Source organism: Canis aureus, chromosome 5, assembly GCF_053574225.1.
Source record: "Canis aureus isolate CA01 chromosome 5, VMU_Caureus_v.1.0, whole genome shotgun sequence".
Taxonomy (NCBI): Eukaryota; Metazoa; Chordata; class Mammalia; order Carnivora; family Canidae; genus Canis; species Canis aureus.
This window is the reverse complement of record NC_135615.1, coordinates 10,996,948-11,009,556: the sequence shown is the minus strand read 5'-3', so window position 1 is coordinate 11,009,556 and position 12,609 is coordinate 10,996,948. Positions and strand designations below refer to the sequence as shown.

Below are 12,609 nucleotides of genomic sequence, written 5' to 3'. Positions count from 1 at the left end.
ATATACATAAAAACATAAATAAATACATAATAAAGTACAAATTGAAGCATGTTAAAGAATAAACGATTTTTTTTTTGAGATTTAATTTATGTATTCACGAGAGACACAGAGACACAGGCATAAGGAGAAGCAGGCTCCCTGTGGGGAGCCTGATACGGGACTCGGTCCCAGGACCCCGGGATCATGCCCTGAGCTGGAGGCAGATGATCCACCACTAAACCACCAAGAGTAAATGATTTTAATGATAAAGTTTTAAGTTATGAAGAAAGGGAATATGAATCAAGAGAAAAGAAGGAAGAAAATGTTTCTAAGAATTGAGAACATTTTGTTCTTAGCGTCCAAATAGCCAAGGCAAGGAAGGAAACTGGCAGTCTATAGTTTACCTTATCAGAAAAGAAAAAATGCATTATTCTTTAATGGACATTTTACTTATCAATTAAGTTGAGTATCTTTGAAACAATAATATTTAAACAATGAGAGACTAGCAGCTTAATGGTGAGCAGAATGAGATAGGAGAGACACTGAAGTTGAAACAGTCAGATAAAGTTCTTCAATAAATAAATAAATAAATAAATAAATAAATAAATAAAGTTCTTCGAGATTCATGAGAAATGAAAAGAAAATCTGATGTATTTGTTTGTTTCTCTAAAGTGATTTTGAGGAGTGTGGGAAAAATTTGTATGTGGTAAATCATTTTATTCCCACTTACAGCTATTACAGAAATTGGAGACTTCAAGACCAGATCTATATTTAAGGATGAATAACACTGCCATTTAGTAAATTATTACTGCTATTAATCCAAATCAACTGAAATTGTTCCTTAAAAGTTGGAGCTAACCGAAGTCAAATCAGAGATAGTATAAAAGCATTAACAAAATTAAAAGGCAAATTTGGTCAGTAAGTAAAATCAGATCAAACAAGCAATTTTCAAGGCTCAGAAGTGAATTACTGACCTGGTATAAACCTAGCTCAAGAAACGAATGACATAGGGAATTTAATGGTTGAACCAGAACTAGCCCCATCATGCCTAGCCATGCTAACTGTAAGGATGATCAGGTGCTTTTTGAAAAAAAAAAAAAAAAGCGGGGAGGAGAGAGAGAGAATTGAGAATTCAGTTAAAAACTGCTCTCCTGTGATCATGTTATAGGAAAAAAAATGCCTATTTACTGAACAAAGTACATCCAAGAATACCCATCACTTCGGTGACAAGAAAAATCATGATAATAATAATTAAATTGTGTGCTTGTGGAATTTCAGAGAAAGCCCATGGAGAAAGCACAATTAAATCAGCCTTACTCTTGTTCTAACATTACCCGCCCCAGTAGGTTTAAACACTATAAGCCCTTTGGGAGTCACATCAACTGCTCAGGTCCACGGGATGGCTCGAGTGCCTTGTTACTATGATGGATAAATGGCACCCTTCTGACCTGAAAGAGTTAATATGATGCCCCCACCACCATGTATTACTAGGGAGATCCCTAAGATATTACCTGGTCCTAGTAAGAAAAGAACCCATTTGTTCCCAAAGTTTTCTACTCATAAAACCCAGCAAAGACCCCTTTTTCTTTCTACATCCAACCCCCATGCCTGCCTACCCTAAAAACCATATTTTGTAAACCAAATTTTCAAACTGTAAGACTGGCTTTTCTCATGAGGCAAAGAAAAAAAACCTCTGTGATTAATGCTCTGCTAAAAGCATAGAATGTAAAATGGGAAGATTATTTATGGTTCTTCTCTTTAGGAGCTAATAGAGTCAGACGTTAGCCTAAAAGGTTGGAAATCCTACAGTGGGATTTTTTTTTCAACAGATAAAAGTGGCTTCTGGAAAGCAGCATAAATACTGTCTGCAGTAAGCCATAAGCACTAATAATTTTGCTATAAGTGCTCAGTCAAAGGGAGATGAACATTTTAAATGTTATTAAAAAATGGACAGCATATTATCTTGAAAGCCACAGTGAAATACTAACCTAAGTGACAAGCATGGCTTTCTGTGCCATGTTTTAAGATGGACGGTGGTTGGAGGGATTTACCAGAGCACTCTTCCACATAGTCAAATCACATTCAGTGGCTCAAAATGTAATATGGATTGAATTTTCAATTTCTAGTTATATTTTCCCCAAGGCTGTTACATTTTTTTTCTCCTAAACTGTTCATTCTTCTTTGGTTAATTCTGTTTGAAAGACCTGCTTTGCTGATTATCCAAGATAGACAAGAGAACATAAAGCTTGATTTCACTACCTTCGACATTGTTAAAACTTAATTTGGCAGAGAGAGGTTTGGTCATTTTGTTTGTTTGTATTTTTCTAGCAGGGTATTTCCAGTGAAAAGCTTTTGGCATTTTTGTTCCCTTTTTACTTTTTTAAGGTCTTTTTTTTTAAAGATTTATTTATTTATGAGAGAGAGAGAGAGGCAGAGACACAGGAGGAGGGAGAAGCACGCTCCATGCCGGGAGCCGGACGCGGGACTCGATCCCGGGACTCCAGGATCACGCCCTAGGCCAAAGGCAGGCACTAAACCGCTGAGCCACCCAGGGATCCCCGTATTTTTTAAAGTTACTCTACTCCCAGTGATATGGGGCTTGAACTCACAACACCAAGATCAAGAGTCATATGCTCTATCACTAAGATAGCTGGGCACATCTTGTTCCCTTTATTGAAAATCAGGAGTGTTAGGGAACCTGAGTGGCACAGTGGTTGAACATCCAACTCCTCACTTCAGCGTGGGTCATGACCTCAGGGCCATGGGATTGAATGCCATGTTAGGCTCCATGCTCGGTGGACAGTCTGTTTGAGATTCTCTCTTTTCTCTCCATCTCCCTCTGTGCCCCCATCTCCTCTCAAATAAATAAATAAATCTTTAAAAAATAAAAATAAAAAGCACGAGTACTAAAAGTTTACTTTTTGGGGCAGCCCGTGTGGCTCAGTGGTTTAGCGCCGCCTTCAGTCCAGGGCCTGATCCTGGAGACCTGGGATCGAGTCCCACGTTGGGCTCCCGGCATGGAGCCTGCTTCTCCCTCTGCCTGTGTCTCTGACTCTCTCTCTCTCTCTCTCTCTCTCTCTCTGTGTGTGTCTCTCATGAATAAATAAATAAATAATCTTTAAAAAATAAATAAATAAAAATAAAAATAAAAGTTTACTTTTTTTTTAGTGGTGTTCTTTAATAAAGTTGATTTAGGGGAACCCTGGGTGGCTCAGCGGTTTGGTGCTTTGGCCCAGGGCGCGATCCTGGAGTCCCGGGATCCAGTCCCGCTTAGGGCTCAGCATGGAGCCTGCTTCTTCTTTTTATTTTATTTTTTTATTTTTTTTAAGATTTTATTTATTAAAAAAAAAAAAAAAAAAAAAAGATTTTATTTATTTATTCATTAGAATACACAGAGAGGAGAAAGAAAGAGAGGCGGAGAGAGAAGCAGGCTCCATGCAGGGAGCCCAACGTGGGATTCAATCTCGGGACTCCAGGATCACGCCCTGGGCGGAAGGCAGGCGCTGAACCGCTGAGCCACCCAGGCTGCCCATGGAGCCTGCTTCTCCCTCCTCCTGTGTCTCTGCCTCTCTCTCTCTCTGTCTATCATGAATAAATAAATAAATCTTTAAAAAAATTAAAAAGTTGATTTAATGAGTTACTAGAAATAAAGAAATAACAATTTGGAAATTAAAAGGCTTGAAGATTGCCTCTTTATAGTAAAAGAGATTTCCACAAAACAGATGTGTGGGTTGTCAGTAAGTCAACAATTCCTTACTGGTCTAATTTTGGGGGTGATTAAAACAATTATATGCACAGAAATAGTACTGTTACCAGATGATTCCGTGGTTGATTTTGATCAAGGTAACCAATGAGTAACAGCATCTTGGTGGGATGAACAGCTCCAGAGGAATCCTACTTCCACGTGGATGGAAAAGTCTAGATATGGGTTGATATTAGAGGGGTATTCTGGATCAGACTTCCTCCTTCCTCAGTATGTTCAGAATGGTGTGCAAACGTGTGTCATGAAAGCAGTTCATGAATCTACAGTGTTCGAATTTTTTTTTTTTTTTGCTAAGATTTTTATTAAAAGAGAGCATGTGTGCCAGTGGGGGGAAGGGCAGAAGAGAAGGAGAGAGAGAATCTCAGGCAGACTCTGCACTGAGTGCTGAGCCACTCCCAACATTCAATCCAATGACCCTGAGATCATGACCTGAGCCAAAACCAAGAGTTAGATCCTTAAACTACTGAGCCACTCAGGTGCCCCTGCAGCAGTCAATTTCTTAACAGAAGAAAAAAAAATCTGAAGTAAATAAGGCATAGATAAGTCGATAGTTATAGACCTAAGTCAACCCAGTTTCAACAGGAAACAGATAACACAGTGAAACAAGATAATTAAACATTATTAAATGAAGAGACTACTTATAAAGGTGTTGTATTACTTTGCTAGGGCTTCCATTACAAAATACCACAGATTGGGTGGCTTAAACAACTGGAATTTCATTGTCACTCAGTTCTGGGACTCAAGTCCCAAATCAAGGTGTTGGCAGGTTGATTTCTTCTGAGGGCTGTGAGGGAAGGGTCTCTCTCCTTGGCTTGTCAGTGGCCCTCTTCTTACTGTGCCTTTGTGATGTCTTCCCTCTGTGTCTGTGTCCAAATTTCTCCTTTTGAGAAGAACAACAGTCATAATGAACGAGGGGCCCACCCTACTGACCTCACTTTAATATGATCCCCTCTATAAAGATTCCATGAATGGTGGGGGGAAGGAGAGAACATAACTGAACCCATAACAACTGTAGATAGCATTTGAGGAAACCATAAGAGATAACACAGTATCCTAATAGCACCAGGGAGCTGTTTCTGCTGTAGGTAGGAAGAGCTCCTCAGAACCCAGAAAGGGCACAGCCATGGGAAGACCGCTGTCGTACAGGAACCAGGGCTTTCAGTAAAAGGATTCAGCCCACAAGATGCAACCCGGCAGGACTGGAGCCCGAATGTAGAAGGGATAAATGCCCTGATTTACTCACCTCCTCCCCTTCCATCTCCTCTTCTTGGTTCCTCCCATAGGTCTTCCCCTGGGCCAACTGGAAACCAAAGAGCAAGGCAGTAGGTCAGTCCACATGAGCCGGCCTCTCGGGGCACTTTGCAGGGTGCAAAAGGGTAAAGAAAGAATCTGGAGATAACCAGAAGATATCCAATGTATTGCCTATTAAAATCCATAAAACCAGTTAGTGGATTTTTTTTTTTTTTAATTTATGATAGTCACACAGAGAGAGAGAGGCAGAGACATAGGCAGAGGGAGAAGCAGGCTCCATGCACCGGGAGCCTGACATGGGATTCGATCCCGGGTCTCCAGGATCGCGCCCTGGGCCAAAGGCAGGCACTAAACCGCTGCGCCACGCAGGAATCCCCAGTTAGTGGATTTTTAAGAGTTCCTTATATTTCTATTTTTCTCTATATATTTTAAATAATTCACAGTAAACATTTTAAGAGAAATTTACAGTTTATGTGTTATGTGGGGGAAAAATACACACAGTATAACCACTATACAGGTTTTGAAGGATATACTCAAAAATACAACATAATCCCTGGGTGGCTCAGCAGTTCAGAGCCTGCCTTCGGCCCAGAGTGTGATCCTGGAGTCCTGGGATCGAGTCCCACATCAGGCTCCCTGCATGGAGACTGCTTCTCCCTCTGCTTGTGTCTCTGCCTCTCTCTCTCTGTTTCTCGTGAATAAATAAATAAAATCTTTAAAAAAAAAATACAACAATCTGGGACGCCTGGGTGTCTCAGCAGTTGATCATCTGCCTTTGGTTCAGGGCATGATCCTGGAGTCCAGGTATTGAGTTCCATATCAGGCTCCTTGCACGGAGCCTGCTTCTCCTCCCTCTGCCTATGTCTCTGCCTCTCTCTGTGTCTCTCATGAATAAATAAATTAAATCTTTTAAAAATTAAAAAATATAATAAAAAAATAAATAAATAAATAAATAAATAAATAAATAAATATATAAAACAATATTTATCTCCTGGTTGAGGGTTAAGGAAAGTTTTTATTTTCTTTTTTTTTTTTCTTACTTTGCTACTAAGAAATTTTTTAGGGGCCCTTGGCTGACTCAGTCAGTAGAACATGCGACTCTTGATCTTGGGTGGTGAGTTCAAGTTCCATGTTGTCCGTAGAGTTTACTTAAAAAAAGAAAGAAGTTTTTTTTTTAAGATTTTCTTTATTTATTCATGAGAGACACACAAAGAGAGAGGCAGAGACACAGGCAGAGGGAGAAGCAGGCTCCACACAGGGAGCCCAACCCGGGACTCGATCCCAGGACCCCGGGATCACGCCCTGGGCCAAGAGGGCGGTAAACCACTGAGCCACCCGGGCTGCCCATCTTCAGCGTTCTAGAAGGGACCCTGATGTAAGTTATTTTAAACCCTAGGTGTCAGAAGCCTGACCTCACCAGCAATCAACAATCTTTGCTTAGGGCTCTGTCAAGAATGTGTGTGAAAATTTTGCATATGGATCCTCAAAACAAAACAAAACAAAACAAAAAAACACCCCTTTCCTATGGAGCGCCGAACACACTCAGGCCTCCTTTGATGGGAACATGAACAAAGACATCAGTTCTCTGGAGTCACCATGGTAAGATTTTCTACATGACTTCTGCAACGTCGTAGTAGGATCTCTGTTTTGATATTGCTGAACAGATGCAAAGTTTTAACTTCGATAGAAAGGTTATAGCATACATTCCATATGCCTTTATAAGTTCTATGACATGGTAAATAAAGTAAAAAACCTGCATCTACACATATGCTATAAAAGTCTCATATCACTTTTCATCAGCAGAGTAGGAGTTACGTACCAAGCATGTGCAAACATGTAATATTAGATCTTTCCAGCTTAAAAAAAAAAGAAAAGTAAGCTTTTTCTCAAACTAACAATGATTGTATTCCTCAGAGAGCTGTGAATATGTAAAGTTTGAAGTTTTTATGTCCAACTGTTCTTAAAGTTATTTGAGGGCAGAAAAAGGTCACCAGGATTTTTAAAAATCATTTTATACAAAAACAGCTGAACTGGCCTCCTCTGACATCCCCCGACTATGAAATGGAAAGAAACCTTCCTTGCTTAAACCTGAACAGCATGGCACCACTTCAGAAAGAGAGCAAGAATATTTTTACATTGGAATGCTTTCTCAGATTTGATCATTGGCTGTTATCTATTAAAGCTGTTTTCACTCTAAAGAATGTGACTTCTTGTGATAAATAAAACTGATTAAGAAAATTTTTTTCTGAAATTTGGATTATACTAAGTAAGAGAGAAAACAGAAATTCAAAACATCATGACTTAATTAGTACACTTACTTTTCCTACCAGTCTATATGTATATATAGAAACTCAGAGTGAAATGCAGAGAAAGAAGCTAAAAGACTATTTCTAAAGCCCAATTAAGGTTCAAAGTATTCCAATGCATATTAAAGTTAATCTTTTATTCTTCACCAAAATATTTAGTATGGCTTTGAGTAGAGACCTCCTTCTAAGGTATTTAAGCCTTTATAATGGTTTGGCTGTGCATTGTTACCACACTCTCACAAACAAAATGATCTGAAACATGGTATACTTACTTATTCTTTTTCTTTTTTAAGATTTTATTTATTTATTCATGAGAGACACAGAGAGAGAGAGAGGCAGAGACACAGGCAGAGGGAGAAGCAGGCTCCCTGCATGGAGCCTGAGGTGGGACTCGATCCAGGGTCTCCAGGATCACGCCCTGGGCTGAAGGCAGTGCTAAACCGCTGAGCCACTCCGGCTGCCCTCATTCCTTTTTTATTTTATTGTTGTTGTTTCACTTATTTAAATATTAATTAGTTTACTTATTTTTAGAGAGAAAAAGAGAGAGCACGAGCTGGGGGAGGGGGAGAGGGAGAGTCTCAAGCCGACTCCACCCTGAGCCCAGAGCCTACTCGGGACTCATCCCAAGACACTGAGATCATGACCCAAGCTAAAACCAAGAGTTAGATGCTTAACCAAATGAGTCATCCAGGTGCCCAAGTTTTTGGTTTTTTTGTTTTTTTTTTTTTTTAATATTTTATTTATTTATTCATGAGAGATACAGAGAAAGAGAGAGAGAGAGGCAGAGATACAGGCAGAGGGAGAAGCAGGCTCCATGCAGGGAGCCCGACACAGGACTGGATCTCGGGTCTCCAGGACCGCGCCCTGGGCCGAAGGTGGCGCTAAACTGCTGAGCCACCCGGGCTGCCCCCAAGTTTTTATTTAAGTAATCTCCACATGAGGGGTGCCTAGTTGGAGTCGGTTAAGCATCTGACTTAGGCTCAGATCATGATCTCTGGGTCCTGGGATGCGCCCCAGATTGGGCTCCTTGCTCAGCAGAGTCTGCTTGTCCCTCTCCCTCTGCTGCCCACCTCCCCTTGCTCATGCTCTATCTCTCTCAAGTAAATAAAATCATTAAAAAAAAGTCACATGTTCTTCCAACTGAGCCAGTCAGATGCCCCTATACTTGCTTATTTTAAGTGATGAATCTCTCAGACAATATGCAGATGTCCACCAGTATAGGGAAATCCATATATTGATGTAGATAGATATGCAATATATTATTGAAAGTTGCGGTAAGGGGGAATTGGAATAATGTCTTTTAGTTATTTTCCAATAAAATTTAAAGGGGGAGTACTTAAAAAATGGTTAAAATGGTAAATTTTATGTTATGCATATTTTACCACAATAAAAAATTTCCCCCAAAAATTACGTTTATAAAACCTAAATACAGACAGTCATGGCGGCTCGGTGCGTGAGGCTGGCGCGGCACGGCGTCCCGGCTTTGGCGCTGTGTCTCAGGCCATCTCCTCGGCTGTTGTGCACAGCTACAAAACAGAAGAATGGCCGGAACTTGGAAGAGGATGTGGGTCAAAATGAACAGAAGACAGATACTCCCTCTACAGAGAAGACACTCATGGACGAGAAGGTCAAGCTAGAAGAGCAGCTGAAGGAGACCGTGGAGAAATACAAGCGAGCTTTGGCAGACACTGAAAACCTGAGGCAGAGGAGCCAAAAATTAGTGGAGGAGGCAAAATTATATGGCATCCAGGGCTTCTGCAAGGACTTGCTGGAGGTCGCGGACATCTTGGAGAAAGCAACACAGAGTGTCCCAAAGGAAGAGGTTAAAGACGACAATCCTCACCTGAAGAACCTCTACGAGGGGCTCGTAATGACCGAGGTCCAGATCCAGAAGGTGTTCACAAAGCATGGCTTACTCCGGCTGAACCCCGTAGGGGCCAGGTTCGATCCCTACGAGCACGAGGCCCTGTTCCACACACCGGTGGAAGGGAAGGAGCCAGGCACGGTGGCACTGGTCAGCAAAGTGGGGTACAAGCTGCATGGGCGCACTCTAAGACCTGCCCTGGTGGGGGTGGTGAAGGAGGCTTAGCTGCCTCTGAAGGGCTTCCATGGGGTTTTTGTAATCACTTGCTGTCACTCTTGAAAGCCTGGTTCATTTTCTCTATGAGTACTTTTGACCCTTTCCCAAACCTTGTTGGAAAGCTTTAGTAACCAGTGGCTAAACAGAAAATTAAGCCGGTTGCGCAGATGTGTTCATGAACTTTAATTTGGGAGTCTGTTCATTGATTTCTAATACACCTTTAATAGCTGCGCACGCTTAGAGAACAGGCCGGCGGGTCACTACTGGACTGTGGGTGTCAAGGATAAAGCTCCAGCTGCTTAAAGCCTGGTGGTGTCCAAATCCCATGAACAAATAAAACACCTTCGGGAACCCTGCTGTTTGGCTGGCCGGCCACCCAGCCTCACCAGGCCCTCCGGCACCCTGGCACACAGGGTCCTGGGTGCTCAGCCCATACCTTCGTTCATTGAAGGGAAGGTGAGACCCTAAGCACGTTCCTTCCCGCCCAGAAAAGCTTCTTGATGCCCCTGCTGAAGAACACGTGTTAGTTCAGTTATAGTTCATTACTGTTCCAGCTGCTGAAATGCCCAAGCCCCAGCTCCCCCAGGAGACCGGGAGTGAGCACATGCATCTCAACAGGTCTCAAACGCCTTATTTTGCTGGTTACTGAATTTGAGAAAATCTTTTTTGCCCTGTTGTTCATCCATTTGTAGAAATTTTCAGATCTCTATTAGCTACTTACTGGAGACCTGAAGGTATTTTCCCTTATAAGATGGACTTTCTCAAAATCCGAGGACTGCTCGCTTGGTATACTTTAAATGTTAATGTTTAATTTTTAAATTTTATTTAAGAGGATTAAAGCCCTACTATGTTTATTTTCCTAAAAAAAAATAAAAAATAAAAAATAAAAAAAATAAAAAAAAAAAAAACCTAAATACATATAATTTTTATTTGCCAACCATATTTTAACAAAGCTAGGGGAAATTTTTTGTTTAAGATTTTATTTATTTATTCATGAGAGATGCAGAGAATGAGGCAGAGACACAGGCAGAGGGAGAAGCAAACTCCCTGCAGGGAGCCCAGTATGGGACTCAATCCCAGGACCCCAGGATCACGCCCTAAGCCAAAGGCAGATGCTCAAGCACTGAGCCACCCAGATGTCCCACTGGGAAAAAATTTTCCTGGGGGAAAGTACCAGGAAAATAGGAGACAAAGATTCACATACATTGAAGGAGTTCTGAAAGTGCCTTGAATAAATAATGCAATTGAAGCAAGTTCTTTGATTATAATATGGTGAATCTGTATGCCTGACGCTCAGCAATAATATAACAAACCTGAAATGGTCACAGAGTGTAGAAAAGAAATCAGGCCACACATCAGATTTCATACAAATGAAGTGTGATTATCGTCACTTAAAGAGCAAACATAATACTCTATAATTCTTAATTTCAAGAAATTTGAGACAGGGACTACTGGGTGGCTCAGCAGTTGAGCACCTGCTTTCGGCCGAGGGCGTGCTCCTGGAGTCCAGGGATCGAGTCCCGCATCAGGCCCCCTGCATGGAGCCTGCTTCTCCCCCTGTCTGTCACAAATAAATAAATAAAATCTAAAAAGAAAAAAAGGGAAAAAAGAAATTTGAGACATATCTATGCCCTAGGAGCATTAAATTTTTAAAAAGGAAGGGACCATTTTTTACTAATAAAGAATACTGATCCTAGGCAAGAATAAAGGATTTTCCCCAGGTCACATATGCTACCCCAGACTGTGGGTATCAATCACTGAGTCAACAAATTTGTATTTAGTGCCCATTATGTGCCAGGCATTGTGAGTTGTCGGGACTATGAAAGTGACTAGGATGCTTGGACCCCATGGGAGTGCCTGTCAAGCAATGTAGTCAGATGACCCATAGTCCAGTGTGATGAGGACAATAGCACAAGAGACTGAGACTGATTATCCCTGTCTCAAAGTTTCGTTGGGAGAAAGAGTAGGAAAGAATTTGTAAAAGAGGTTACCCTTTAACCAGATCCCTATTTAATAAGTTAGCCAAGAAGGAAAAGGAGGTGTCAGATGGTAAGAAGTTCAGTGTAGCTGCCGCACTCAAGGATAGGGCACCTGGGAGCGTGTGGGAGGAAGGGAAAACCATGAAGCACTCAGGCACATAGGATTCCAGATGTCTAATGACCTTGTGCTAAATCACTCAGATTTTATTCTGGGAGCCACAAACGTAAGGCTTGATCAAGTTGGGGATGGGGTTTGCATTTAAAAAGATAATTCTCACCCACAGTGGGCTGGAGGATGGATTATAAAAGAAGAAACTGGAGCCTGGGAGGCCCATCACAGAGGTACAGCTGTGGCCAAATTGTTTCTTTTGTTTCCTTTTTCCAGCTAAGGAATTTGGGTTATGTTTTTTTCACACTCCAGTACAGTGGAGTGGAGATCTCAGACTGTGACAACTTTTGTTGCTCTTCAACCTTGACCAGTCACTGGCTTCTCTTGAAGCTTATACCACCACTCTGTCCTCCTGGAGGACAGAACATTTCTTTCATTTTCCCTCAGATATATCAATATTTACTCCTGTCTCCACCCTGGGCACTGCTAGTGTGTTTACAATAGTATACAAATGGCAACAAAGAAAAATGGGTTTGCATCCAAATGTATACATCTGGCAGGTGAAGCTGGAAGCCACAGAAAGAATCAAATCACTCAGGGAAACATACAAAGCAAGAAAGAAAAAAGCTTAAAGAGTGGAAAGAGGATATGAAACCAACAAAAAAAACTAATGAGGAGCATAGCAAGATAACCAAGGCCCCTGGGGCACCTGGGTGGCTCAGTCCGTTGAGCATCCAACTCTTGATTTTGGCTCAGGTCATGATCTCAGGATCTTAGGATACGGGGATCTAGCACTAGTTAGGCTCCTTGCCTAGTGGAAAGTCTGCTGCAGATTCTCTCCCTCTCCCTCCCCCTACTCTTGCCCAGTCTCTCTAATATAAATAAATAAGTCTTTTTTATTTTTTTTAATTTTTTTTTAATTTTTATTTATTTATGATAGTCACAGAGAGAGAGAGAGGCAGAGACACAGGCAGAGGGAGAAGCAGGCTCCATGCACCGGGAGCCTGATGTGGGATTCGATCCCGGGTCTCCAGGATCGCGCCCTGGGCCAAAGGCAGGCGCCAAACCGCTGCGCCACCCAGGGATCCCATCTTTTTTATTTTTTAAAAAAGATTGTATTTATTTATGAGAGACACATTGAG

General features: G+C 41.5%; 1 protein-coding gene and 1 long non-coding RNA gene across 2 annotated transcripts in view; one reads left to right on the top strand and one right to left on the bottom strand.

Moving 5' to 3' along the window:
• Positions 1–3,913: 3,913 nt before the first annotated feature.
• Positions 3,914–12,609, bottom strand: part of LOC144313319 (uncharacterized) — a 39,573-nt gene continuing 30,877 nt past the window's right edge. Inside the window, exons 2-3 of the long non-coding RNA XR_013378990.1 lie at positions 4,986–5,042; positions 3,914–4,622 (exon numbers count right to left, since the gene is read on the bottom strand). This is a non-coding gene — a long non-coding RNA (uncharacterized LOC144313319). The remainder of the gene's footprint in view (positions 4,623–4,985; positions 5,043–12,609) is intronic.
• On the top strand, positions 8,736–9,565 carry LOC144313692 (grpE protein homolog 1, mitochondrial). Its single transcript, XM_077896868.1, has one exon. It carries the CDS (start codon positions 8,738–8,740, stop codon positions 9,386–9,388), a length of 651 nt encoding a protein of 216 aa, XP_077752994.1. The 5' UTR covers positions 8,736–8,737; the 3' UTR covers positions 9,389–9,565.